Below are 25,850 nucleotides of genomic sequence, written 5' to 3'. Positions count from 1 at the left end.
TTTTCAGTCCAAAAATAATCTGTACTGTCCACAGATCATAATCAATACTATCTCTTCCTGTTTTTGTTTTCTTCTAAAAACATAATGTCCATCTTTCTTAGACACTCTGACAGCTTGCAACATTTTTTTTGCCATTTAGTGAGTTCAAAATACCCCTGCTTGAGAATAAAAGAAACATAATAACATAAAATAAACATACTCATTATAGTTCTTTATTTCCTTATTTACACTTAACTGTGTTTATAAAATAGTCAAAGACAAGTGATTGCGGTGGATAAACAGCCTATACAAAGAGTAAAATGCAAAGAAACACATACACTTGTGTAATTCCCAAGTTGGAAAATCCATATAAACCAGATTGAAAATATTATTGGTAACATGACGCATCAATCATCGCCTGCCTGGCATATTAGTGGCTCAGGAGAGGGGAGGGAACAGAGAGTGGGTCTCCTGTCTACCTGATCACTGTTTGGCTGTTGTGGTCTTTAGGGCAGGAATAAAAGTTCCTATTAGGGAGGCAAATTTTAAGCAATTTCTTTGATTGATAGTTGGCTGCCTTAACAATCGATTATTGATTAATCAGTAACAATACATGAAATGTGTTGGATCTTATTCCAGTAGCAAAATATTTTAACCTCTGACAAGATCTGTTTGATTTAAAGTCAGTAACTCTAATCTTCTTGCTGTGAGGCAACAACTCTAGCCACTGTGCTGCCATGATGTATGGCATAAATGGAAATTTAACACCTACTGTGGTTGGATTATCAAAAATGAGCCAGAGGGCCTGTGGATGAGCCATCCAAAAAGTTAAAACATTTGTGGCAAATGTTTTCTTTTCTCTTTTTACATTATTTAAAAGAAACATGTGAAAAGGATTTAGCCAAATACAATGACATAATAATGGACTTTAAAACCATTTCACAAGAAAACCCTGCATGTGAACAGTTCTATCCTGAATGTACTCTCTCGTGTTTCATAAGATTTCTCTGTTCCTTAAATCTTTTGCCACAAACATCACAACCAAATGGTTCATCTCTTGAGTGGACAATCATGTGTTTCTTAAGATTTCCCTTTCCTGTAAATCTTTTTCCACACTCACTGCAGCCAAATGGTCTCTCTCCTCTGTGGAATCTCATGTGTGTCTCGAAGCTTGACTTAAAGCTGAATCTTGTCCCACAAACATCACAGCCAAATGGTTTCTCTCCCGAGTGGAGTCTCATGTGCGTCTTCAGACTTCCTTGCTCTGTAAACTTTTTTTCACACACATCACAACTAAATGGTTTCTCTCCTGTGTGGACTCTCATGTGTAGTGTCAGACGTCTTTGCCCTCTAAATCTTTTCCCACAATCGCCACAGCAAAATGGTTTCTCCCCTGTGTGGACTCCCATATGCCTCTTAAGATTTGATTGAACGCTAAATCTTATTCCACAAACATCACAGCCAAATGGTTTTTCACCTGTGTGTACTCTCATGTGAGTATCAAGATATGTCTTACGGTGGAATTTTGCCCCACAAACATCACAACTAAATGGTTTCTCTTCTGTGTGGATTTTCATGTGTGTCTTCAGAGGTCCCTGTAGTGTAAATCTTTTCCCACAAATATCACAACCAAATGGTTTCTCTCCAGTGTGGACTCTCATGTGTGTCTTTAGACGTTTCTGCTCTCTGAATTTTCTCCCACAATCAGCACAGCCAAATGGTTTCTCTCCTGTGTGGACTCTCATGTGTTTCTCAAGAGTTTTCTTAAGGCGGAATGTTGTGCCACAAACGTCACAACCGAATGGTTTCTCTCCCTTGTGGACTCTTGTGTGTCTCTCACGGTGTGACTGCTGGTTGAAACTTTTTCCACATTCACCACAGCCAAAAGGTTTCTCTCCGGTGTGAATTCTCATGTGTGGTTTTAGATTACGCTGCTGTGTAAATCTCTTCCCACAAACATCACAACCAAATGGTTTTCCTCCAGTGTTGACCCTCATCTGTGTGTTTAGCTTTTTGTTCACTCCACAACATTCATCATCATCACTCTCTTCAGTTTCAGGTCCAGAATCTGACAACGGTTCTTGCCACTCATTAGAACTGACCTCTGTCTCAGAACAGTCTGAAGTCCGTTCATCAGTATTTGGTTGCAGATTGTTATAAGGATCTTGGTTTCTCACAGGTTCAGATCCCCCACTGTCCTCTCCATCAGTTTCTGCTTTTATTTGTGTTACTGAGCTGCTGGCTGGAGGCTCTGCCTCTCTGTTGTCCTCAGTTTGACTTTGATGAAGCTGTGAAGTCTGAGGTTTCTCTTCATCATCTTCACTCTTCACAGTGAAGGCAGTAAATGATGGCCTGGTGATATCAGCCCCTGCTAGTCCATGAAGCTGCTCTCCCTCCTGACTGGTCCAGAGTTCCTCCTGTTCCTCTTTTATGTGTAGGCACTCTGGGTTCTCCTGGTCCAGCCCGGGGCTCCACTCAGGGGAAACCTCTTCTTTAATCACCAACAGCTGCTGGACATCTGCAGAGAACACTTAAACACACACACAAAAATGTTTGCAGGATGTTTTGAGATTTTCTGGGATTTTTTTATTTTTTTAATATCACATAAAAATGTGAAAGATGGAGAGCCCTTAAGTAATGTTTGAGATCAGGACAAGAACATGTAACTATCTGGATGGTGAACCCATCAATGATGATTAGTGAGCAGGGATTTAGTCCTCACCACTCAAATGTTTGGGACAACAAGTACAAGTACATGTACACAGTACACAAGTACATGTATAAATAATATTTAATCTGCCCTGTCTGCAGCCTCTCATTCACCGTCGCTGTTCTACACAAGCAGATAATATTAGCCCCTCCTAACTGTAGGGTATGAATCTTATCAGCAGAGAGAGGAGGACTGACTGATTTCTTTGTTCTTCATCCTTTATAAAATTTACTCAGTATTTTGAAGATAGCAGTATTGTTTTATTAGTAGTTTAGGTCAGTTTCCACAGAAGAATTATTGAGTTTATTGGGATTTTAAAAAATCAAAATGAGCTGCAGCCTCTCATTAAACCTCAAGAACTGAAAATAAGAAGCACAATACAGTTTAACCGGCCATGTTTCAAAAAGTGTTCAAAAGAAACAAAACAGTGTACAACTGCAATGCATGTCTGTGGCCATTTACAGCTCTGTGCCTGAACATATACCTGTACACCATCACAGCAGTGACATCTCAATGACTATTATTCAGCATCAAAAGGATAATAAATCATTATTCTGCAAAGCTGAAACAGAAATGACCGTAGACACCTTTACAAAGTAGGGTTGGGCAATGTCTGCCAAACTGGAATATGAAGATCTCCACTATGACTCATCATGATCGAAGATGACGTCCCTGTGCCAGGTTTATAAAAGTCTTCATCTCAACACCACATGTTAATAACTTGGCTGATTTCAGCCCCAAAAGCTTAAGTTAGCCAGTGAGCTACACTGAGGAAGATAAGCAATGTTTTATTCTAATATAAATGATACTCCACGTCCCAGCATGGTGAGACTTCTGTACAAAACATAGTTCAATATAGATACAACGTTCAGTTCACATGACCGTGTTTGATGTTTTACCATAGTTAAGGTTTTCATACCAGACATAATCTAGAATTAACGTATTCTGGAAACGTTTTGTAAAATATATCTAATTAATATAATCGATATATGTGCCCACATACCATCATGGGTCAGAATATTGCTGAATGTGGCTTAATTTAAGAACCAGATGTGGCAGGATATGAAGAGCTGACTTTACCCGTTTTGGTGACGACTGAACTGTTGTTCATGATGCAGAATCTTGTCGACACTGATCGGTGTTTGGTTCCGGACGGTCCAGGTCCTTCGGTTTTGTGTTTCGGTTTCGAGGTGAAAAGGAAAACGGTAATAAAGACCAAAAGAAAAGATAGGAAAGGTTTTTGTGTCCGAGAGGAGGAATTTGATAGTTATTAATCTAGTGACAGGGCGGCGCCATCTTGGATCTCGCATCGTCCCGTGTGAATTTAGCTCTCACGAGACAGTGCGAGATCAAAGATGGCGGCCCCCACCCATTACACTGGCTTGTAAACAAACCCCTCTCCTCGGACATTTAAACATTTTTGGTTTAAGCTTTTCGTCATCTCCTGTTTCTCATTGTCAATCCAAAACCGGACGACGTCACCAAACGACTCCGGGCCGTCTGGAACAAAACATCGACGAGTGATCAACAGATTCGGCATCATGAACAAGGACAAAAGACGCTCCATCGCAGGTACACCAGCATCCACATCCCCTACAACACACCACACACTGTTGTAAGCAGTATTCATATAATGGGGACATAGTACTTCGTGATGACAGACCTGAACTTTGACCCTCTTGCTTGGATATCCGTCGCAGTCTCAGCTTGAAACTCTGGAGCACAAAGAACCTGGTATTTATACTTTAACGTCACACGAGCTGTCAACTGTCAGTGAGCTCTCAAATGTTTGTGCTCTCTCTGCTTTGTTTACATTTGCGTGACACACAGTGACGTATGCGACGTGTCTTCCGCTGCGCAGAGGATTGTGGGTCAGAATCAGAAAAACCAGAAAAGCATGCTGGTTTGCATACTGCAAAATGCGTCCGGATTTATTAGGACATCCTGGTCTATGTGCCTTACTGCATTTAAAATACTTCATATTGGGACATACTAAATCATGTTCCTGCAGACTACATCAATTGATGTAGTCTGCAGGAACATGATGAAGAAACAAACTAAAACCCAACATATCTACGTTGTATAACTTCTGATGAGTAAATGCCTCCAGAAAATAAAAGATCACATTTCAGAGAGTAGGTGAACAACTGATTTTCCCCCAAATGATTGGCAGGGCTGATAATATTCTGGTAAAATGCGGTCGGTCTGACCAGATATCACTGATGAGCCTGCAATCAGACTACAAACAGGAGCCCTCCCCAAACAATATCAAGGGATGAACAACGTGCTTTTCTTTCTGCCAAATCTATAATTGAATTCACATTAGTTATGCTCCAGATACTGAACTAGCCTGAGGAAGGCGGATTCTATTACTTCAATGATCAGAAAAGCAGTTTTCAGGTGTGCTGACACATTTCTACAAGGACTTTTCAAGTGATCAAAATGCCTTTTTATCACATGAAACTTTGCTTAGCTTGCACAATGTGCAATTTGACCATGGGATGATGGTTGCTTGCTTGGTTGATGTTCCTTTGTGTACCATTGTAAATATTCCATTATAAATCTGCCATCTAAAAATTGTTAAATTAAAGTCTACCTCATTTCTCACTACTTCTACTTACACGTTTCATTGTCCTGTAGCCAAACATTTCTTAAGGGTGCGCCATCTTTCACATTTTAGCAAGGTTTTAAATCTTTACCTATCTGTTTTTTATATATCCAAGACAAAATCCTCACACATTTCTTTGTGCGTTTAAATGTTTCCATGCAGATGTCCAGCAGCTGTTGGTGGTTAAAGAAGAGGTTTCCCCTGAGTGGAGCTCCAGCCTGGATGAGGAGGACCCAGAGCCCCTCCACATAAAAGAGGAACACAAAGAACTCCTGCCTAGTCAGGAGGGAGAGCAGCTTAACAGGCTGAAGGAGGCTGATATCACCAGGTTCCCATTCATTGTTGTCACTGTGAAGAGTGAAGATGATGAAGATAAATCTCAGACTTTGCTGCTTCATCAAAGTCAAACTGAGGACAGCAGAGAGGCAGAGCCTCCAGCCAGCAGCTCAGCAACACAGATAAAAACAGAAACTGATGAAGAGGACAGTGGGGGATTTGAACCGGCCAGGAACCAAGTACCAGATAGTCATACACAGCTAAATACTGATGAAAAGGCTTCGGACTGTTCTGAGACTGATGTCAGTTCTGATGATTGGCAAGAACCTTTGTCAGGTTCTGGACCTGAAACTAAAGAGAGTGACAGTGGGTTGGAGGAGACCAGGGCACCTGAGTCAGGTTCAAATGCTCCAAAATATATAGAAACTCATGTAATTGATGTGGGATGTAATGCTGGGGAAAGTCTTGAGACACACAGTAGAGTCCCCAAAGGAGATAAATCATTCAGTTGTGATGTTTGTGAAAAACTATTTACAGATCGAGGAAGTCTGAGGAGACACATGAGAGTCCATGCAGGAGTGAAACCATTCAGTTGTGACGTTTGTGGAAAGAGATTCATCCAGCAGGGACATCTTGAGACACACATGAGAGTCCACACAGGAGAGAAACCATTTAGTTGTTGTCATTGTGGGAAAGGATTTACAGAACAGGGAAATCTGAATAAACACATGAGAGTCCACACAGGAGAGAAACCGTACGGCTGTGATGATTGTGGAAAAAGATTTACACATCAGGGAGGCCTGAAGAGACACATGAGAGTCCACACAGGAGAAAAACCATTTGTCTGTGATGATTGTGGGACAAGATACAGCTTTAAGACAAATCTTGTTACACACATGAGAGTCCACACAGGAGATCGACCATTTGGTTGTGATGTTTGTGGAACAAGATTTAGCCTGAACACAAATCTTAAAAAACACATGAGAGTCCACACTGGGGAGAAACCATTTGGCTGTGATGTTTGTGGAAATAGATTTACAGAAAGGGGAAGTCTGAGGAGACACACAAGAGTTCACACAGGAGAAAAACCATTTGGTTGTGTTGTCTGTGGTAAAAGATTTACACAACAGGGAACTCTGAAGACACACATGAGTGTCCATTCAGGACAGAAGTGTTCAGTTGCAGGGTTTATTGTAGAATAGATTCATTGTGCTTTATATTTCCATTGAATTTGGAAAGGTCTTCCTCATATGTTTTTTTAAATTATGTAAAAGAAAAAAGCTTTCTTCGTTACTGACTATGTCTTAAAGTGTGTCCACAAAATGCGTTTATTTGCCTTTAACTATACAGATTTACATTACAGACAGGTGCTTACATATCTCCTGAAAAATAAAAAAAAAACATGTGCAATGTGTTCATTTTTAGTAATATTGTGAATAAATCAAGTCAGAAAAAATTATTAAAAAATCTGCCTTTAAATGTACTTTGGGCTTGTCTGGGATAGATGCTTTCAGATAGGATTAATTACATTTTTGGGAATAGGTTTATGTAACGGTTTTTCCTCATCCAAGTTCTATATTTCTTTAAATCATAAGCGAAGAGCATCTGGACATTAACATTTGCGCTCAAAGACTTTTCTGATAAAAGGCCTCTTTGCTTTGCTTGAGCATTATTATTTATCAGATGTTTCAACTTGTTGCCAGCCAGTAATTTTTATTTTATGCGAGAAAAGATTTATCCAAAAGAAAAATCTTGGGACACACAGGAGAAAAAAGATTTAGCTGTGGTGACTGTGGGAAAAGATTCAGTCTGGAGAGAATTCTGGACAAATACATGGAAGCCCACACAGGAGAGAAACCATATATGTGCAATGTTTGTAAAAGATTTACCCCCAGTTTCCACTGGATACGTCTCCGCTGCGTTGTGTCTCCGCCACAGCAGATACGTTTCTCTTTAGTCAGTGTGTCAATTCCCACCCAGTCCGCTGCGCTGCGTATCTGCTCCGTCCCAGCTTCGGCAGTCTGGATCCCTCTGACACAGATACGCAGGACTTCTGGCGGATGCCGGAGCACGACACAGTAATTCAGCTGAATATAGCACTAAGCAGACAGGAAGTCAAGCGCCGAAATAACAAACAGCATCCTGTTACCTTTCAAAATAAAACACTCCCGTGTTGACACCAGCACACAAATCTCAAAAAAAGAGACAAACACAAGCTCTTTTGCTGATCCTTCGGTCGGAAAAACTTTGTGTTGTTGTTTTTAATAACACAGACCTATAACTGCAGTTGTGAGTGATTATGTGATTATTGCGGGAACTCCTCTGCCTCCTGAGCCAGCTGTCTACCGTACTGGGCCGTGGTGGACTCAAACCGCAACCGGTGGGGATTGCCGGATGGCGGATAGCGGAGCAAAACCGGGTCGGAGCCGCAACGCAGCGGACACGTATCCAGTGGAAATTGGGGGTTACCCAACAGGGAAGTGTGAGAAAAACAGAGAACAAGGCTTTCACAGGAGGCACACTACTTTGTTCTTACATTTGTGGGACAAGAGTTAACCGTCTACTCAGCAAATAAACTTTCTAATTGTAATGGTTTTCTGTGAAGCGCTGTCTTCCAATCCTTCATTGCATGTATTTTATTTTTTATTTTTTTGCTTTCTCTTGTGTTTATTTTGAAATGTGTAAATAAAAAAACTTCCATGATGGCTATTTTTTCCTTTGTTGTTATTCACCAAAAGAAATCCCTGTCCAAAAATGCTGCTCACTTCTACAGTTGCTCTGGATGTCTAATACTAATATATGTCTCAAAACATCTGCTGCCGCTGAGAAAGCTGTAATGGCATCATAAGACATAATAAGCTATTCAGACTTGACTCTAGTTAGATGGGCAGAGATGGGGACTCGAGTCACTGTGACTTGGACTCGAGTCAACTCGAGTCGCTGTTTTGATGACTTGTGACTTGACTTGAAAAAAAACAAAAGGCTTGAGACTCGTTTCGGACTTGGAAGTTAATGACTCGGGACTTGACTTGAGACGCAATGACTTGAATGACTTGAGTGTTATTCAGTTCATGATTTCAGTTTGAATATAAATTAATACATTAATTATAAAAGATATGACTTTTATAATTACTCAGTTAGATATATTTATACCATGGTCTGGGTGAATACTCGATTCTGATTGGCTGGAGGGTGTAGGTTAAAAAGTGTTAATTTACACCTAGGAAAGACGTTCCGTCAAATTGCCTGATGACAGTTCTAAATTATTGCGCTGGCTGAAGCGCTAGATGGTAACCGTGGCAACAGAGACTCAACGTTATTTCACAGTTTATTCATCAACAGCAAGACATCAACAGCATGACAGAAAAAACATGAGTGATTTTATTATTTCTTTTAATTTATTTGGTGAGTTTGACAACTTTGAAGACTGGGATGCAGCAGAAGAAAAAGAGAGAAGAGAATATGAAAAGAAAAAGGAGAAGCGACAAAAGGAGGTGACACCGGAGGAATTGAACGAATTAGAGGATGACAAGGACGAGATAAGCACAAAGAAAACCACGAAATGGGCAGTTAAAACATTAAGAGACTTCCTGGCTAACAAAAACATTGACATCAACTTTCAAAGCTACACTGCCGCTACTCTCAATGACGTTTTGCGATTGTTTTATGCGTCTGTCCAGTCGACCAAGGAAGGAGGAGACTACGGTGTTGCCAGTTTAAGGAGTCTGAGAGCCGGTATCAACCGCCATTTAAGTGACGTCAACATCATCAGTGACACTGTGTTCAAGACCAGTAATGCGGTTTTTAAGGCGATACAGAAACGTTACAGAAAGAGTGGGAAGGACACCAGCTTCCACCATCCTCGCATCACTGAGTCTGATCTTCAGAGAATCAGATGTTCATCTGCGCTGTCTCCCGACACGCCCCTCAGCCTCGTCAGAAAGGTGTGGTTTGACATCCAGCATCCAATGGAGCAACATTTTGTCGTCTCCCAATGTCCCAAGCAGTGGTCGTAGCGAGCCACAAACTTTAAATCTCCGTCCATCAAATGCCACGATGATGGAAATGCCAGTATCGCTATCAAATTTTACAATTAATGGAAATATTGTGTTATGGGTCCCAGGGATGGGAGACCACATTAACAAATAGATAACCTGTATAAAGCAGGTGAAGAAGAGGAATGAGGACACAGTGCAGCTTGCTAGTCTCCCAGATTTCCTCTGTCTGATTTATTTAACATCATTTATCATAACAGTCACCAAAGCACAATGAGTAACTTTTAGCTCATCTCAGTTTCATGTAGTTCAATTCACATTCACATTTTCTCAATTCAGTCTTTATCTCAATAACATACATTCCCTCTCATCTTCTCTTTTCTCATCAACACACATCTCCGTTTAAATCAAACACTTTCTGTAAATACATCACGTACTCTTGGTCCATTCCACAGTATAAACTGATTCAAAGCACCATTTTCATAAAGTGCAGTTTTACAGTGTACAAAAGACTTTCAAACACGGTAGACTACATACCTTGCTTCTATAAAAGAGCACTTAAATGTGTATAAAAAACAAAGTGCTGGTGTAACAGACTTATGACAAAAGACAAATTAACGCTGAAACCGTCGATATTTCCCTTTTAACAAATGTACATATTCATAGTAAACACATGTAACTCGTTGCTAGCTTGAAATACATCGTGTACCGGAGTTTTAATGTCACTTATTCCCCACTTTGGCTAGCTTGAGCGCAGTCGCGCTCGGCACAAAATGGCGCCCACACAGGAAAACTTTACACATATTAAAGTTGTTAGAACAGGAATAACTCTTTTAAATAGCTTACAAACTTAACACAAACAGTCACGCTACTATTATCTGTCAACACAACATAACATCTCATGGTGCATTCACCGTTTACCGACCTGTATAAAGCAGGTGAAGAAGAGGAATGAGGACACAGTGCAGCTTGCTAGTCTCCCAGATTTCCTGAGGACTCAGCAGCGGGTACGCTCTCTAACCGTTCCCCGGAGCAACCTATGGGGACACAACAGTTCCGCCCCCCCCCCCATTCCCGATATAAACGGGGCACCTCAGGACAAAATATGACTTCTTATGAAACAAAATATATACAGTAACAAAATAATCATGGTGCTCATTAAAGGAAGCTTATCACATAAATGTGGTCACCCTAATTTAGGTGTGCCACAGTTGCATTTAATTTTAAATAGTATGTTAATAGTATGTGATGATCAGAATGAATGGTTGACAATATTTGCTGTAATAAAAACGATTTAGGAAACTATCTGTGAACTTTGATTCTTTGAAACAAAATTTCGCATCATCCTCTGGACACACACAAGCGGTAAGTAGTGCACTGGCCTTCTGAAATTATACTTTATATCACGGAAAGTAAGGTTAAGCCATCATCTCACTTCCCATCACTGATCAACTGCTGCGGGCGGGTCGCTATGGCCATGTTGCTTGGCAACGCCTGCATACGGGAGATATTAAATAGTCCGCTCGACTTGTAAAAATTCAAAAAATCCTTACGATTTTAACTCTAAAACACATTAAAGTATTATTAATTTGTTAAATATTTCTATCTTTCGTAGGTGACCATGGTGTAAGCGGGATAATGCCCTTCGAGGTGTCCATTAACAGAAATGAATCGGACTTCGCGGAAGCAACCGTCCTCCGTCCGCGTCGTCCGATTCATTTCTGTTAATGAACACCTCGTCGGGCATTATCCCTTACATAAATGATACTCCACGTCCCAGCATGGTGAGACTTCTGTACAAAACATAGTTCAATATAGATACAACGTTCAGTTCACATCACCGTGTTTGATGTTTTACCAAAGTTAAGGTTTTCATACCAGACATAATCCAGAATTAACGTATTCTGGAAATGTTTTGTAAAATATATCTAATTAATGTAATCGATATATGTGCCTGTTACGTGTGCTCTGGTGGGGGTTCTGCTGTGTCTCCTTCTCTGTGTGCCTGGTCATAGCTTCCTCTTCACCTGAGCACACCTGAGAGTAATTGGTGCTCTAGAGTGGGGGAGGTGATAAAATAGCAGAGAGTGCAGGAGCAAGCAGAGCACACACAGCAGCAGCACACCTGTGAGGAGGGTTTCTCCCCTCACTCTTTTACCCCGTTGTTCTGGACAGGTTTGGTGGAAACCTCCATGCTCCTCTGGTGCTGGGGTTTTGTTGTGTTAGTTTGTTTTCCTTTTTGGGCTGGAGATTGCCGGTAGTTCCGTTATCTCGTCTCTTTTGTTTTAGGCTTAGTTTTCCTTTAGGTAGTTTAGGAGAAGGCGTGGGAACGACGGCTCACTGCGCAGCTGGTCCCACATCCTCTCATCTTTTGTTCTTCTTGGCCGGCATCTTCAGCCCTCTTTTGTTTGCTCTTGGGTTTTCTTTTGAGAACTGCACAATAAAGTTTAATTATTTACATTGAGTGCGGCGTCCTTAATATGTTGCTTCCTCCGACCCCTTTGAGCCCAGTGTCTAGGTTATCATAATGGAGGCCGTAACAATTGTTACGACCAGGGCCTAGGGGAAACCCTGGTGCAACAAGAGAATGAGACTCCCCTCTTCCCATCCTCCAAACACCACCAGCAGCAAGCATTTTAACATAGTTTGTCCACAATCACACAAATGCTGGTAGTCTTGGACAGCAGCAGAGGAGAGCCCTCAGGAACTGGGAAGAGCTGGCCTTTAAACCCTTGTCTGTCAGGCAGGAACCAATCAGCTCCCAGGGACAGCCTGCAATCAAGCACACCTGCAACCAATCTCACACACACTCATACTCTCACTCAGGTAAAAGAGGGATATTAAAAACAGACAACAATGCAAACATTTATGACCTCTAGGGTCGTAACACCTCCCCTCTTAAAACTGAACATTTCTCCCTAAAGTAATGTTCAAGTTCATGACATGCAATCGGGTGATGAGCAATCACAAGTCTGTTCCCCCTTAAAACCATTCTACATAAAAACACTTCTGCACAGGACTAAAATCAAGTCTGTGGGTGCCACTCCCACAAACAAAATGGCCACCACCATGAGGAGAGAACACAAAAAGCAAATGCACCAACTGTGGTAACAGAGACACACACCCAAAACAGCAACAGGTGCCCAACACAGTGGAGTGCAACAGCCACCACACAAAAGGCATCACTGCATAGTCAACACTACACACAAATGTTGCCAGCTTACACCTAAGCTGCAACCACAAGTGACCCAACAAAAGTGGAGTCCAGTTACCACAACCAAAAGGTCACAAAAAGTTACTGCACACAAGTATTAATTAGGGCCACACATCACAACGTGACCAACACAAAAGCAGCCATCTCACACAAAACTACGTTGCTGTGCAAAGTATAAACGAAGGGAAACAAACTGCAGAGACACCCCAACTTTACCTGCCTACAAAAGGTGGCTAACTCACCTAGCTAGTCTTCAGTGGCTTGCCGAGCTCGAGGCATCTTTAAACGCTGAACTCCAGGAATCTAGTCAACTACGAAACACTGAAGCATACCCCCACTCAGGATTACCGCCAAAAATAAGAAAGGCAAAATAACAAAAGGTGGCAAATTCTTGAAAATGCCCAGCCGCTTACTGGTCAGGGTGCTCAGACAGACACACAACATGCAGCAACAACTTAACAAAAAAGATGTCCACTACACTTAACTAAAGGTCACTTACACAAACAAACTAAACCAAACCACATCTACCTCACCTCATGGAAATTCAGATCCCGGACGAGCCCCCAATTGTTACGACCAGGGCCTAGGGGAAACCCTGGTGCAACAAGAGTGTGAGACTCCCCTCTTCCCATTCCCAAGCACCACCAGCAATGAGCATTTTTAACATAGTTTTATTAACAAACACAGATTGTACACAAACATGCATGCTGGCAGTCTGGCACAATGGAGGAGAGAGCCCACATACCATCATGGGTCAGAATACTGCTGAATGTGGCTTAATTTAAGAACCAGATGTGGCAGGATATGAAGGGCTGACTTTACCCGTTTTGGTGACGACTGAACTGTTGTTCATGATGCAGAATCTTGTCGACACTGATCGGTGTTTGGTTCCGGATGGTCCACGTTCTTCGGTTTTGTGTTTCGGTTTCGAGGTGAAAAGGAAAACGGTAATAAAGACAAAAAGAAGAGATACGAAAGGTTTTTGTGTCCGAGAGGAGGAATTTGATAGTTATTAATCTAGTGACAGGGCGGCGCCATCTTGGATCTCGCGTCGTCCCGTGTGAATTTAGCTCTCACGAGACAGTGCGAGATCAAAGACGGCGGCCCCCACCCATTACACTGGCTTGTAAATAAACCTCTTTCCTCGGACATTTAAACATTTTTGGTTTAAGCTTTTCGTCATCTCCTGTTTCTCATTGTCAATCCAAAACCGGACGACGTCACCAAACGACTCCGGGCCGTCTGGAACAAAACATCGACGAGTGATCAACAGGTTCGGCATCATGAACAAGGACAAAAGACGCTCCATCGCAGGTACAGCAGCATCCACATCCCCTACAACACACCACACACTGTTGTAAGCAGTATTCATATAATGCAGGGGTACTCAAATTCAAATCTTAAAGGGCCACAAAGATTTTTTTGAATGACTCAGAGGTCCATGTATTGAGGTCGGTCAGGCCACATGCAATAATACTGTAATATTCAAAACAAAATGTCATTTTCATTGTAAACAACAAGATACGAACTAAAATAAAATGTAATTTCCATTTTAACATAAATTAAAATACGTAGTTGAATATTTCCTCTTTTGGTTTGCCTTCAAACATTGTGTCCATCACTTCAGTCATGCATTATTTTATTTCATTGTGACATAGATGTGACAAGAATCCTGCTTGCAGCTTGATATGACGATTTCAGTGCATTTATTTGTGTTTTGCTTATCTCTGAATTATGAGGAAATGTCTCTTCAAAATTCCTATGCTTCGTCTCATAATGCCGTTTCAAATTGGAAATCTTCATCACAGCTTCTCCTGGCATAGTGTAACGCCACTTGTGGACTGTGGCGCAATGGATCTTGGGTATTCTGTTGTTGTTGGTGTAATTATGGTTCGTGAATGTGTTTGTGAATAAGATGATATGCAAGATGGTTGTGGGTTATTTCACGTCATTTGTTCTGTGATTAAATGGTGTTTTAACAAGGATGATACACATTTTGGCACCGTGAGTAAAAGGGTGTTTGCCGGGAGAAACTCCCCGTCCGTTACACTCTTTGCAACATAGAATATACATAACGTCAGCTAAGACTTGTCAAACTGCACAAGGTGGTAAAGTAAGATTTAAAACCGCAGCCCTATCAGATACGTGGAGATTGTCCCGATTGGAGGCAGAATAAATGCAACTTTGAAGATCCTATTTCTGCGAGTTGCCGATTATCACTGTCCACTTTGTCATAACAGTTTACTTGGAAACACGCCATATTCAATCTCTTACCACCAGCAAAATGTGAATACGCGAAGTGCTCCGAAAACGAAAGTGAAAGTTAAAAGTTGCGCTCTGTCTGTGTATCGTTGGCATGGAGACAAGTCCCGGTATACACGTGCTGACCCAACCAAAACACATAGTGAAGGAATAATAGTTCGGGGGCCACAAACAGGAGGCCGGCGGGCCGGATGCGGCCCGGGGTCCGCCTATTGAGGACCGCTGATATAATGGGTACAAACTACTTCGTGATGACAGACCTGAACTTTGACCCTCTTGCTTGGATATCCGTTGCAGTCTCAGCTTGAAACTCTGGAGCACAAAGAACCTGGTATTTATACTTTAACGTCACACGAGCTGTCAACTGTCAGTGAGCTCTCAAATGTTTGTGCTCTGTCTGCTTTGTTTAAATTTGCGTGACACACAGTGACGTATGCGACGTGTCTTCCGCGGATTTATAAGCACATCCTGGTCTATGTGCCATACTGCATTTAAAATACTTAATATTGGGACATACTAAATCTTGTTCCTGCAGACTACATAATTGATGATGGAGAAACAAACTAAAACCCAACATATCTACGTCGTATGACATTTGATGAGTAAATGCCTCCAGAAAATGAAAGATCACATTTTAGAGAGTAGGTGAACAACTGGTTTTCCCCCAAATGATTGGCAGGGCTGATAATATTCTGGTAAAATGCGGTCGGTCTGACCAGATATCACTGATGAGCCTGCAGTCAGACTACAAACAGGAGCCCTCCCCAAACAATATCAAGGGACGAACAATGTGTAGGGCCCTATGAAATCCATTTTATTTTTTTCCAAATTTCCACATTAATTTTTCCCAAATTCCGTTTTTTCCGTTTTAATTTTTGGCAATTCTGTTTTTTCCATTTAAATTTTGGAAATCCAATTTTTTTTTTTTTTTTACCTTTTACTCTTCTTTTACTACAAAACAGTGTTTCTCTGATGTAAATGACAAGATGTACACAAATTAAATAGAAATTACCTTAAATGTATTGAGGTGACAAACACATTTCCTCAATACTGTACTGTAGAGTACACTGTGCACAAGTGCATCAAAAACATCTCATTTCATCATGTCTTCATACAGTAGTATATTTTCATTTGGGTTTCATTGAATAAAAACATGGTCAGCTCTCAGGCAGATCCAGTAAATGTTTGCATACCAAAATTGTTCTGAAAATGTAAGTTGTAAATATTAAAAAAATTAGCAAAGATGACCAACAAAATGAGAAATTATAATCGTGACGTTATGTCAATAACATACTAACCAGCTAGCAGTGAAAACACCAACCCTCCCCCTGTCCTCTGAGCTCCCAGCCCAGGCAGAGTCAGCTAAGAGGGCTGTGGCTAACGGGCTAGCTAGCTAACAGCACCTACCATTAGCAGCAGTTAACAGTCACTCTGGTCTGGTGATATGCCGATAATATGAATCGGACAGGTGGCTAACTCTCTCGCATTACAACTTTAATTATGATTTCTCAGGTCTGGTTCTTTGCAAAACAACAGTTCACCTGACACATACAAGTCGTTCAGGAACTGCTCAGCTCTGTACTGAGGGGTTAATGTCGAGTCTCTCAGTTTTTTCGCCGACGCCGACGGAGCCGTGGTCAGCCCCTTCGCCATGCTTACATTGTTTTGACGGGGGGGTGGGGGGTGGGGACTTGTTGTGCCACCCAGATTTGCTTCCCACCGTGCAGTTTTCCTCAGGCATACGCTCCTCTTCCTCACGAAAACAACATTTCAGTGAAATTATGTCAAATTCCGCGATATTCCGCGTTTAACAATAGATTCCGTTTTAATCGGCCAATTCCCCAATTCCGTCTGCGATTCCGTGATCGTGGAAATCATAGGGCTCTAAATGTGCTTTTCTTTCTGCCAAGTCTATAATTGAATTCACATTAGTTATGCTCCAGATACTGAACTAGCCTAAGTAAGGCCAAGTCTATTACTTCATTGATCAGCAAAGCAGCTTTCAGGTGTGCTGACACATTTCTACAAGGACTTTTCAAGTGATCAAAATGCCTTTTTATCACAGAAAACTTTGCTTAGCTTGCACAATGTGCAATTTGACCATGGGATGATGGTTGCTTGCTTGGTTGATGTTCCTTTGTGTACCATTGTAAATATTCCATTATAAATCTGCCATTTCCATCTAAAAATTGTTAAATTAAAGTCTACCTCATTTCTCACTACTTCTACTTACACGTTTCATTGTCCTGTAGCCAAACATTTCTTAAGGGTGCACCATCTTTCACATTTTCAGCAAGGTTTTAAATCTTTACCTATCTGTTTTTTATATATCTAAGACAAAACCCTCACACATTTCTTTGTGTGTTTAAATGTTTCCATGCAGATGTCCAGCAGCTGTTGGTGGTTAAAGAGGAGGTTTCCCCTGAGTGGAGCTCCAGCCTGGATGAGGAGGACCCAGAGCCCCTCCACATAAAAGAGGAACACAAAGAACTCCTGCCTAGTCAGGAGGGAGAGCAGCTTAACAGGCTGAAGGAGGCTGATATCACCAGGTTCCCATTCATTGTTGTCACTGTGAAGAGTGAGGATGATGAAGATAAACCTCAGACTTTACTGCTTCATCAAAGTCAAACTGAGGACAACAGAGAGGCAGAGCCTCCAGCCAGCAGCTCAGCAACACAGATAAAAACAGAAACTGATGAAGAGGACAGTGGGGGATTTGAACCTGTCAGTAACCAAGTACCAGATAGTCATCAGCTAAATACTGATGAAAAGGCTTCGGACTGTTCTGAGACTGATGTCAGTTCTGATGATTGGCAAGAACCTTTGTCAGGTTCTGGACCTGAAACTAAAGAGAGTGACAGTGGGTTGGAGGAGACCAGGGCACCTGAGTCAGGTTCAAATGCTCCAAAATATATAGAAACTCATGTAAATGATGTGGGATGTAATGCTGGGGAAAGTCTTGTGACACACAGTAGAGTCCCCAAAGGAGATAAATCATTCAGTTGTGATGTTTGTGAAAAACTATTTACAGATCGAGGAAGTCTGAGGAGACACATGAGAGTCCATGCAGGAGTGAAACCATTCAGTTGTGACGTTTGTGGAAAGAGATTCATCCAGCAGGGACATCTTGAGACACACAAGAGAGTCCACACAGGAGAGAAACCATTTAGTTGTTGTCATTGTGGGAAAGGATTTACAGAACAGGGAAATCTGAAGAGACACATGAGAGTCCACACAGGAGAGAAACCGTACGGCTGTGATGATTGTGGAAAAAGATTTACATATCAGGGAGGCCTGAAGAGACACATGAGAGTCCACACAGGAGAAAAACCATTTGTCTGTGATGATTGTGGAAAAAGATATACACATCAGGGAGACCTGAAGAGACACATGATAGTCCACACAGGAGATCGACCATTTGGTTGTGATGTTTGTGGAAAAAGATTTAGCATGAAAACAATTCTTAAAAATCACATGAGAGTCCACACTGGGGAGAAACCATTTGGCTGTGATGTTTGTGGAAATAGATTTACAGATAAGGGAAGTCTTAGGATACACACAAGAGTTCACACAGGAGAAAAACCATTTGGTTGTGTTGTCTGTGGTAGAAGATTTACACAACAGGGAACTCTGAAGAAACACATGAGTGTCCATTCAGGACAGAAGTGTTCAGTTGCAGGGTTTATTGTAGAATAGATTCATTGTGCTTTATATTTTCACTGAATTTGGAAAGGTCTTTCTCATATGTTTTGTCAAAAAAAGCTTTCTTCGTTACTGACTATGACTTAAAGTGTGTCCACAAAATGCCTTTATTTGCCTTTAACTATACAGATTTACATTACAGACAGGTGCTTACATATCTCCTGAAAAATAAAAAAAAAAAACATGTGCAATGTGTTCATTTTTAGTAATATTGTGAATAAATCAAGTCAGAAAAGATCATTAAAATCTGCCTTTAAATGTACTTTGGGCTTGTCTGGGATAGATGCTTTAGAATAAGATGGATTACATTTTTGGGAATAGGTTTATCTAACCGTTTTTCCTCATCCAAGTTCTATATTTCTTTAAATCATAAGTGAAGAACATCTGGACATTTACGTTTGCTCCCAAAGACTCTTCTGATAAAAGGCCTCTTTGCTTTGCTTGAGCATTATTATTTATCAAATGTTTCGACCAGCCAGTAATTTGCCAGCCAGTAATTTTTATTCCCATAAATGCTGCTCAGAGTAATCACAGTCCACGGCTCTTCTGCCAACAGAGCCGGTGTCTCTCTCTCTCTTGTACCGTGCATACAGTCAGTAGCAGCTTCTCTCAGTTAGCATCACATTAGATACTACGGGCACTCCAGGCTTGTTAGTTGTTAGCATGTTGGCTAGCAACTGCTTGTAGTAGCCTAGTCCCATCGGCGGCTGCTGCCGAGTTTGTCTCTGTCCCGCTCCGCGGCATGGGAAGCGTCACACGGGCAGACTACAACCGGGTGTGAAGCGGGTTTCAACTTTCAACCCTCGCCAGCCCCGCTGTTAGTCCTGTTGGCCCACGAGCCTCACCCACCCCTGCCGACGGGATTAAACAACACATGTTAGTGAGAGGGGACTCCATAAGCTGGAAATTCAGGTTAGAGCTGCCGGCCACTGTTTAATGTTACTTCCTGGGGCCAGAGCCTCCGACAGCGGCTACTCTGATCCTGCTGGCACCTGGCAGGGAGAAACAGGGAACCCAGGCAGGCACACACGACTTTCCAAAGCGCGAGAAAGTGGTGCACAATAATATAGCATCAACCAATCAGACAAGATTTATTTATTTATTTTTATAGTGCTGTTTACAAAATTGCTTTGTCACAGATTATAAAGAAGATTATATTTAGATATATATATAATAACCCTTTTGTGTATCTGTTGAAGGAACATTATTAATAATAATAATACATTTTATTTGTTTGATGGCGCCTTTCAAGTCACCCAAGGTCACCTTACATAGGATAAAAGCATAAAATCACAGAGTAATATCACCACATAATATCACAGAATATTAAAAACAAACATTGATATAAACATTAGTATTCCTATTTAGACCACATGCAGATAGGTTATAGATTTAATTATGTTAAATGTAATTTCCTTATTTGACTAAAATCTTTGTCCTGTGTTTATCGTTATTATAATCATGGTCATCTATTTAAAGGTACAAAAACATTTATCAGAAATTTTCAAGTAAAAAGTATCTGTATTGGTATCGGTATCGGCAATACTGGCCCTGTATTTACTTGGTATCGGATCGATACCAAAATTTGCAGTATCGCCCACCCCTACTGACAATCTTAAACATTGGCAGATGCCAGAGGAACCACAAGCCCTTATGGGTCGGCTGACTAATCACTCTGTTCCCTGTGTAGCGTTATTCAAAAGCTAAATGACAATCTCTCCAATTCCTTCACATCTGCTAAAATGACAATCCACATACAAGTCTCTATATCACAGTCATGGTTACCCTCTACAGTCACAAACTTCTACATCAGTCTGCATTCTTTTGTAGTGAATTTCTTATTCAGATTTTCAAAAATGTGCATGGTTTGAAATAATACAAATCTACCTCCATTTTTTTATTTGATTATTTGTTTGCAAAAGTTAAAAATGAAGCAATGCCTTCTGGGAATTTCAAGACTGAATCGAGTGGACCTAAGCTAGCAAAAAAAAGAATCGAGGTATCAAGAGACACAAGGGGTGAGCAGAGAAAAGAGAGAGAGAGAAATCTGAGAGCACTGTAGGCTGACGGTGAAAAATGCTGCAAACCAACTGATTTGTTTTTAAAATCAAGTGCAGCTTCATCTAGAAGAGGTAAACATGGATAACGAATGATAGCAAGACATTTTTTTTATGGAACGGCTGGCTCTGATGATTCAGTTTTTTTTATGCATCGGGGTTGTGCATTGATATGTCCATGTTTTGGTGAACTTGTTTATAGCATCACTGGGGCTCAAAAGTACGTGTTCTTTCCATGCGTCAAAAGTTCTATCTGCCAGTTGCGCAATATTTAGGTTTAGATTCCACTTGATATTAGATAACTAATTACAATTGGGCATTGATAAAGTTGTCCTACATCGGGGAGGTGGAGGTGGGCTTAAAATGTAAAATGCCAATTACATCGTAGCTTCAAATTTAAATTGAAAAATATGTTAGTAGACTGACATCAATAATTTGTTGGCCACCGAATGTGTTTTTTTCGTCAATCCAGAAAAAGAATTCCCATTAGAGCTTTGCCAATGGAACCATGGGGAATCTGCGATGCTTACGCCTGGGTTGGCATCATAGACTGGTAGGCATACAAAAAAAACGTCATCACTATGGCACTCAAAACAGTAGCAGTTGGTGACCTATCAACATTTCTTACTGCCCCCCCAATCAAGGCAGTCTAGAACCGGGCCTGGTGTCAATCCTCACCTGCCTCGTCAGGCTGCGTATCTGCTCCGTCCCAGCTCCGGCAGTCTGGATCCCTCTAGCACAGATACGCAGGACTTCTATTTCCGGCGGATGCCGGAGCACGACACAGTAATTCAGCTTAATGTAGCACTAAGCAGACAGAAAGTCAAGCGCCGAAATAACAAACAGCATCCGGTTACCTTTCAAAATAAAACACTCCCGTGTTGACACCAGCACACAAATCTCAAAAAAGAGACAAACACAAGCTCTTTTGCTGATCCTTCGGTCGGAAAAACTTTGTGTTGTTGTTTTTAATAAGACAGACCTATAACTGCGGTTGTGAGTGATTATGTGATTATTGCGGGAACTCCTCTGCCTCCTGAGCCAGCTGTCTACCGAACTGGGCTGTGGTGGACTCAAACTGCAACCGGTGGGGATTGCCGGACGGCGGATGGCGGAGCATAACCGGGTCGGAGCTGCAACGCAGCGGACACGTATCCAGTGGAAATTGGGGGTTACCCAACAGGGAAGTGTGAGAAAAACAGAGAACAAGGCTTTCACAGGAGGCACACTACTTTGTTCTTACATTTGTGGGACAAGAGTTAACAGTCTACTGAGCAAATAAACTTTCTAATTGTAATGGTTTTCTGGGAAGCGCTGTCTTTCAATCCTTCATTGCATGTATTTTTTTTATTTTATTTTTTTGCTTTCTCTTGTGTTTATTTTGAAATGTGTAAATAAAAAAACTTCCATGATGGCTATTTTTTCCTTTGTTGTTATCCAACCAAAAGAAATCCCTGTCCAAAAATGCTGCTCACTTCTACAGTTGCTCTGGATGTCTAATACTAATATATGTCTCCAAAAATCCGCTGCTGCTGAGAAAGCTGTAATGGCATCATAAGACATAATAAGCTATTCAGACTTGACTCTACGTGTACAACATGCAGTCACAATGATTTTGTTCAAACAGAAAATGGCTCATTTTTCAGAAGGTAGATGGGCGGAGATGGGGACTCGAGTCACTGTGACTTGGACTCGAGTCGACTTGAGTCGCTGTTTTGATGACTTGTGACTTGACTTGAAAAAAAATAAAAGACTTGAGACTTGACTCGAACTTGGAAGTTAATGACTCGGGACTTGACTTTATATATATATATGTATATATATATATATATATATATATATATATATATATATATATATATATATATATATATATATATACATATATATATGTATATATATATATATCGATTACCCAGTAGGAGCGCAGGCTGAGAATGGTGTTGTCATGATTGGATCACTACCCTGTCAATCAATCATGCCCTCTCTACGTACCTTATGTGTTTATTTGAGAAACCTGCCCTCTTATATCAGATCTGCATCAACATGGCAGCGGGAGGGGTGCAGAGAGTCATTGTCTTCAGCTTTCGGAATTACCATTTTGACGGCAAAAGATGCACAGCACAGTGCAAGACATGCGACATAAACACATCTTGGACAGCCAAGCGACAACTTCAAACTTTGTTCGTCATTTGAAGAGCCATTCTGCCCAGTAAGTGCTTGTCAATTAGCTAATATTATCCTGTTAGCCTAGTCGGTAGTATGCTAACTTTAGCTTGATATGATACGGAGGTGGGGGTGGGGAGGGTCGGTTTGGTGGAACTTCTTGTTTTTAATTTGCCAACATTAACCCCAGACAACATGAGCGAACCCTCTGACCGGTTCATCACAAGACTGGCTGTACGTTTTACGAACGAGCAACACACAGAGTTAAATGAGCTAAATAACATACAAGCCCACCAACACCGAATCATTATCCAGTGTTTTCCCTGCCTCTTAAGCAACGGTGGTCCGCCTGCCTGAATTTGGCCGCTACCTCTGTGTGCGTGTGTGTGAGCGTGTGTGTGAGCGTGCGTGCGCGCACGCATGGGGGTCATCCCTGCAAAGTAAATATTGCAGCGATGAAGTCATCTAAAAGTAGTAGTAGTAGTAGTAGTAGTAACTAAGGTTGTGAAGTTGAATGAATACTGTTTGGATGGACTAAATGAAGCAATTGTCTTAAAACTGAGTAATTACTACAAGCTAGAACACTAGTAAATAAAGTAGATGCTGCTTAAAAACAGATCATGATACAAATATGGTTTTAAAACTTAGCAAAATAAGTATAATTTAAAATGGAATACATTTGTTAAAACAGTACATGAAATAAATAGTATTTTAAAAAGAAGTAACCCCTAGTTAAAAAACAGCATATGAAGTTGATTTGGGGTAACAGCTGAGTAAATGTAAATTTCTGTTTTGTTTGATTCCATTATGTGTTTTACTGAATATCAGTAATTACAGTGCAAATCCAAAGTATTGTCATTTTTTAAACAGGTTGGATACATTGGCCATTGATTTTTACTGACAGTTACTTATATCTTGTCTTTTCACTTTATTAAGCTCAGATTCTGCAGGTTAAATTGCAATAATAAGGTGACTTGACTTGGACTTGATTTGACCTAGTACAGGACTTGACTTGACTCGACTTGATATAACCTGTGACTTGACTTGACTTGCTCAAGAAAAAAATGACTTGGGACTTACTTGAGACTTGAAGGTTAAGACTTGAGACTTAATTGAGACTTGCACATATGTCACTTGGTTCCATCTCTGTAGATGGGTGAGGTAGATACAGTTCTAGAACTGCCACATTACTGTGAAAAATTACACTGTTCTTAACCCTGACACTTTCCTCCCTACTCCAGATGAAGGTGAAGAAAGCAGGTTGTATAATCTATCTATTAATACAAGGAATCTCTGTCTGTCTGTCTCTGTGTGTGTGTATGTGTGTATGTGTCTGTTGGTCAAATATCTCTGCGGATAAGGATCACACTGACCCGAGACTTTCAACATGGCTGCTGCGTGGTTCAGTGGTGTGCATCTAAGCATTTGTTTGGACTGCAATGATACCGTGAATAAATTATTTCATAAATGCTTTACAAATTCCGCCGAGCATTGTCCACCAGAGCAACCACAGTCACGTGCGCACCAGAGCCAATCACTGCAGAGCTCAAGCCCACAACATACCTGAAGAAACAAGAGGATTTATACCTGCAGCGGCGCGAGCTGGACCGGGATTTTGCCGGCGGTTCGGTCCGTTCTGTTCTGTTCTGTTTTGTGCATCTAAACTGACTGTTGTGGATTAATGAGATTAAATGAGTCCGGACCGAGTCTGTTCGGGTTTGAGGAGATCCGGAGACGCACGGACAACAAAGTGGAATCGGAATCTGTGGATGGTCATGTGTAGCTAGCCGCTAGCTACACAGCCCACCTCCCGAGGCGACGGACCGGACGCATTGGCATGTCTAAAACCGGACCTAGGGTAAATAATGTCCACCGCGCTTTTTCGCGAACATTGCCGTCACGTTTGCTTTGTGTCTGGTGCAGTAAGAACAGTAAAAACGGGCTTTTGTCACGAAAGTGTCCAAGCAGCAAGTTTGGTTGTTGAGGAACAGGAAGTTGTGGGAGGGACCTAGGCGGATGATTGACAGGCAACGACGGTCGGTGTGTAGACAGCGATATTGAGAGTTGAGAGATGTGTGACATTTAGCGTGTTTGGAGTGTATAGTTAGTGTGTTATGTAGTGTTTGGTGTAGTGTGTTTAGTGCGTAGTGGAGTTGGTTTTTTGTTTAATGCTGAATGTGGAGCAGGCAGTCCAGCTCTTCATTCAGCTGGAAGGAGCTCAGGCAGACCTGAGCATTGCCTGCATTGAAATGTAAATAGTTACATATAACTTTGTACATTTTTAAATGTATGCACAAATTTAGCAAACAACAATTTATATTTGCATTATAAGTAAAAAAAAAAATGTTTGTTAAACATATTTGTGGTTTTCACAGTAAAAAAAGCTAACTTTTTCTACTCTGATTTTATGTTTTTTTGTGATTTTAGGTCCATTGTGTTAATACAGTATGTCAAAATGAAAAAAGAACTGTACAGTCACATATGTGAGGTTGTACAGAAAATAATGACACCAAGTAAATAGCTTTTAATGTGAAATATAATGGCAAAATCAAAAATAGTCAAAAACAGCCAATTATACCCTGGAATATCGGATTTCACAACAAACCTAAATATCCTTGACGTCCCACCTTCAAACACAGCCTCATTTGGCCATCCATGAAAAAGCTGCTTAACCTCCCACTTTTTTTATAGGAATACACTTTTCTTACGGGCACTGCACTAGTCAGAGATAAAGATTGGTATGGGTTAGACAACAAGGGGAGTGTGAGGAGATTAACTGATACTGGCGCAAAAGAGGCTTTACTAATTTCCCGCCAAACCTATGTGTGACTTGTTAACTAATAACTCAGGAAAGAGTGTTTGAGAGTCTACATGCACCTCC

The 25,850-nt window shown here is 41.1% G+C and overlaps 3 protein-coding genes across 6 annotated transcripts; 2 read left to right on the top strand and 1 right to left on the bottom strand.

Moving 5' to 3' along the window:
• Positions 1 to 190: 190 nt before the first annotated feature.
• LOC115571421 (gastrula zinc finger protein XlCGF57.1-like) lies at positions 191 to 13,836 on the bottom strand. Of its 4 annotated transcripts, none has more exons than XM_030400838.1 (2): positions 13,605 to 13,836; positions 191 to 2,509 (listed from the first exon to the last, which is right to left on the bottom strand). In XM_030400838.1, the coding sequence occupies exons 1-2, from the start codon at positions 13,633 to 13,635 to the stop codon at positions 948 to 950; spliced, it is 1,593 nt and encodes a 530-aa protein (XP_030256698.1). In that variant the 5' UTR covers positions 13,636 to 13,836; the 3' UTR covers positions 191 to 947. The 4 variants fall into 4 exon arrangements, 2 of the variants coding, with proteins under 2 accessions (XP_030256698.1, XP_030256697.1); XM_030400837.1 differs by lacking the exon at positions 13,605 to 13,836 and adding an exon at positions 3,770 to 4,011; XR_003981925.1 differs by lacking the exon at positions 13,605 to 13,836 and adding an exon at positions 3,693 to 3,865 and having other exon boundaries at positions 2,399 to 2,509.
• LOC115571422 (zinc finger protein OZF-like) lies at positions 4,036 to 7,740 on the top strand. The gene is made up of 2 exons (XM_030400839.1): positions 4,036 to 4,261; positions 5,460 to 7,740. The coding sequence occupies exons 1-2, from the start codon at positions 4,231 to 4,233 to the stop codon at positions 6,773 to 6,775; spliced, it is 1,347 nt and encodes a 448-aa protein (XP_030256699.1). The 5' UTR covers positions 4,036 to 4,230; the 3' UTR covers positions 6,776 to 7,740.
• A 12-nt stretch (positions 13,837 to 13,848) lies between the features above and the next one.
• Positions 13,849 to 18,932, top strand: LOC115571423 (gastrula zinc finger protein XlCGF57.1-like). The gene is made up of 2 exons (XM_030400840.1): positions 13,849 to 14,096; positions 17,428 to 18,932. Exons 1-2 carry the CDS (start codon positions 14,066 to 14,068, stop codon positions 18,738 to 18,740), a joined length of 1,344 nt encoding a protein of 447 aa, XP_030256700.1. The 5' UTR covers positions 13,849 to 14,065; the 3' UTR covers positions 18,741 to 18,932.
• The last annotated feature ends 6,918 nt before the right edge of the window (positions 18,933 to 25,850 follow it).

The sequence above is a fragment of the Sparus aurata genome, chromosome 20 (assembly GCF_900880675.1).
Source record: "Sparus aurata chromosome 20, fSpaAur1.1, whole genome shotgun sequence".
Taxonomy (NCBI): Eukaryota; Metazoa; Chordata; class Actinopteri; order Spariformes; family Sparidae; genus Sparus; species Sparus aurata.
This window is presented reverse-complemented; position numbering and strand designations above follow the sequence as displayed.

Excerpts from the sequence above, each read along its gene's own strand:
- LOC115571422 (XM_030400839.1), top strand. The coding sequence starts at position 4,231 with ATGAACAAGGACAAAAGACGCTCCATCGCAG. Across the intron at positions 4,262-5,459 it reads CAAAAGACGCTCCATCGCAG|ATGTCCAGCAGCTGTTGGTG; the intron begins GTACACCAGCAT and ends GTTTCCATGCAG.
- LOC115571421 (XM_030400838.1), bottom strand. The coding sequence starts at position 13,635 with ATGAACAACAGTTCAGTCGTCACCAAAACGG. Across the intron at positions 2,510-13,604 it reads TTCAGTCGTCACCAAAACGG|TGTTCTCTGCAGATGTCCAG; the intron begins GTAAAGTCAGCC and ends TGTGTGTTTAAG.
- LOC115571423 (XM_030400840.1), top strand. The coding sequence starts at position 14,066 with ATGAACAAGGACAAAAGACGCTCCATCGCAG. Across the intron at positions 14,097-17,427 it reads CAAAAGACGCTCCATCGCAG|ATGTCCAGCAGCTGTTGGTG; the intron begins GTACAGCAGCAT and ends GTTTCCATGCAG.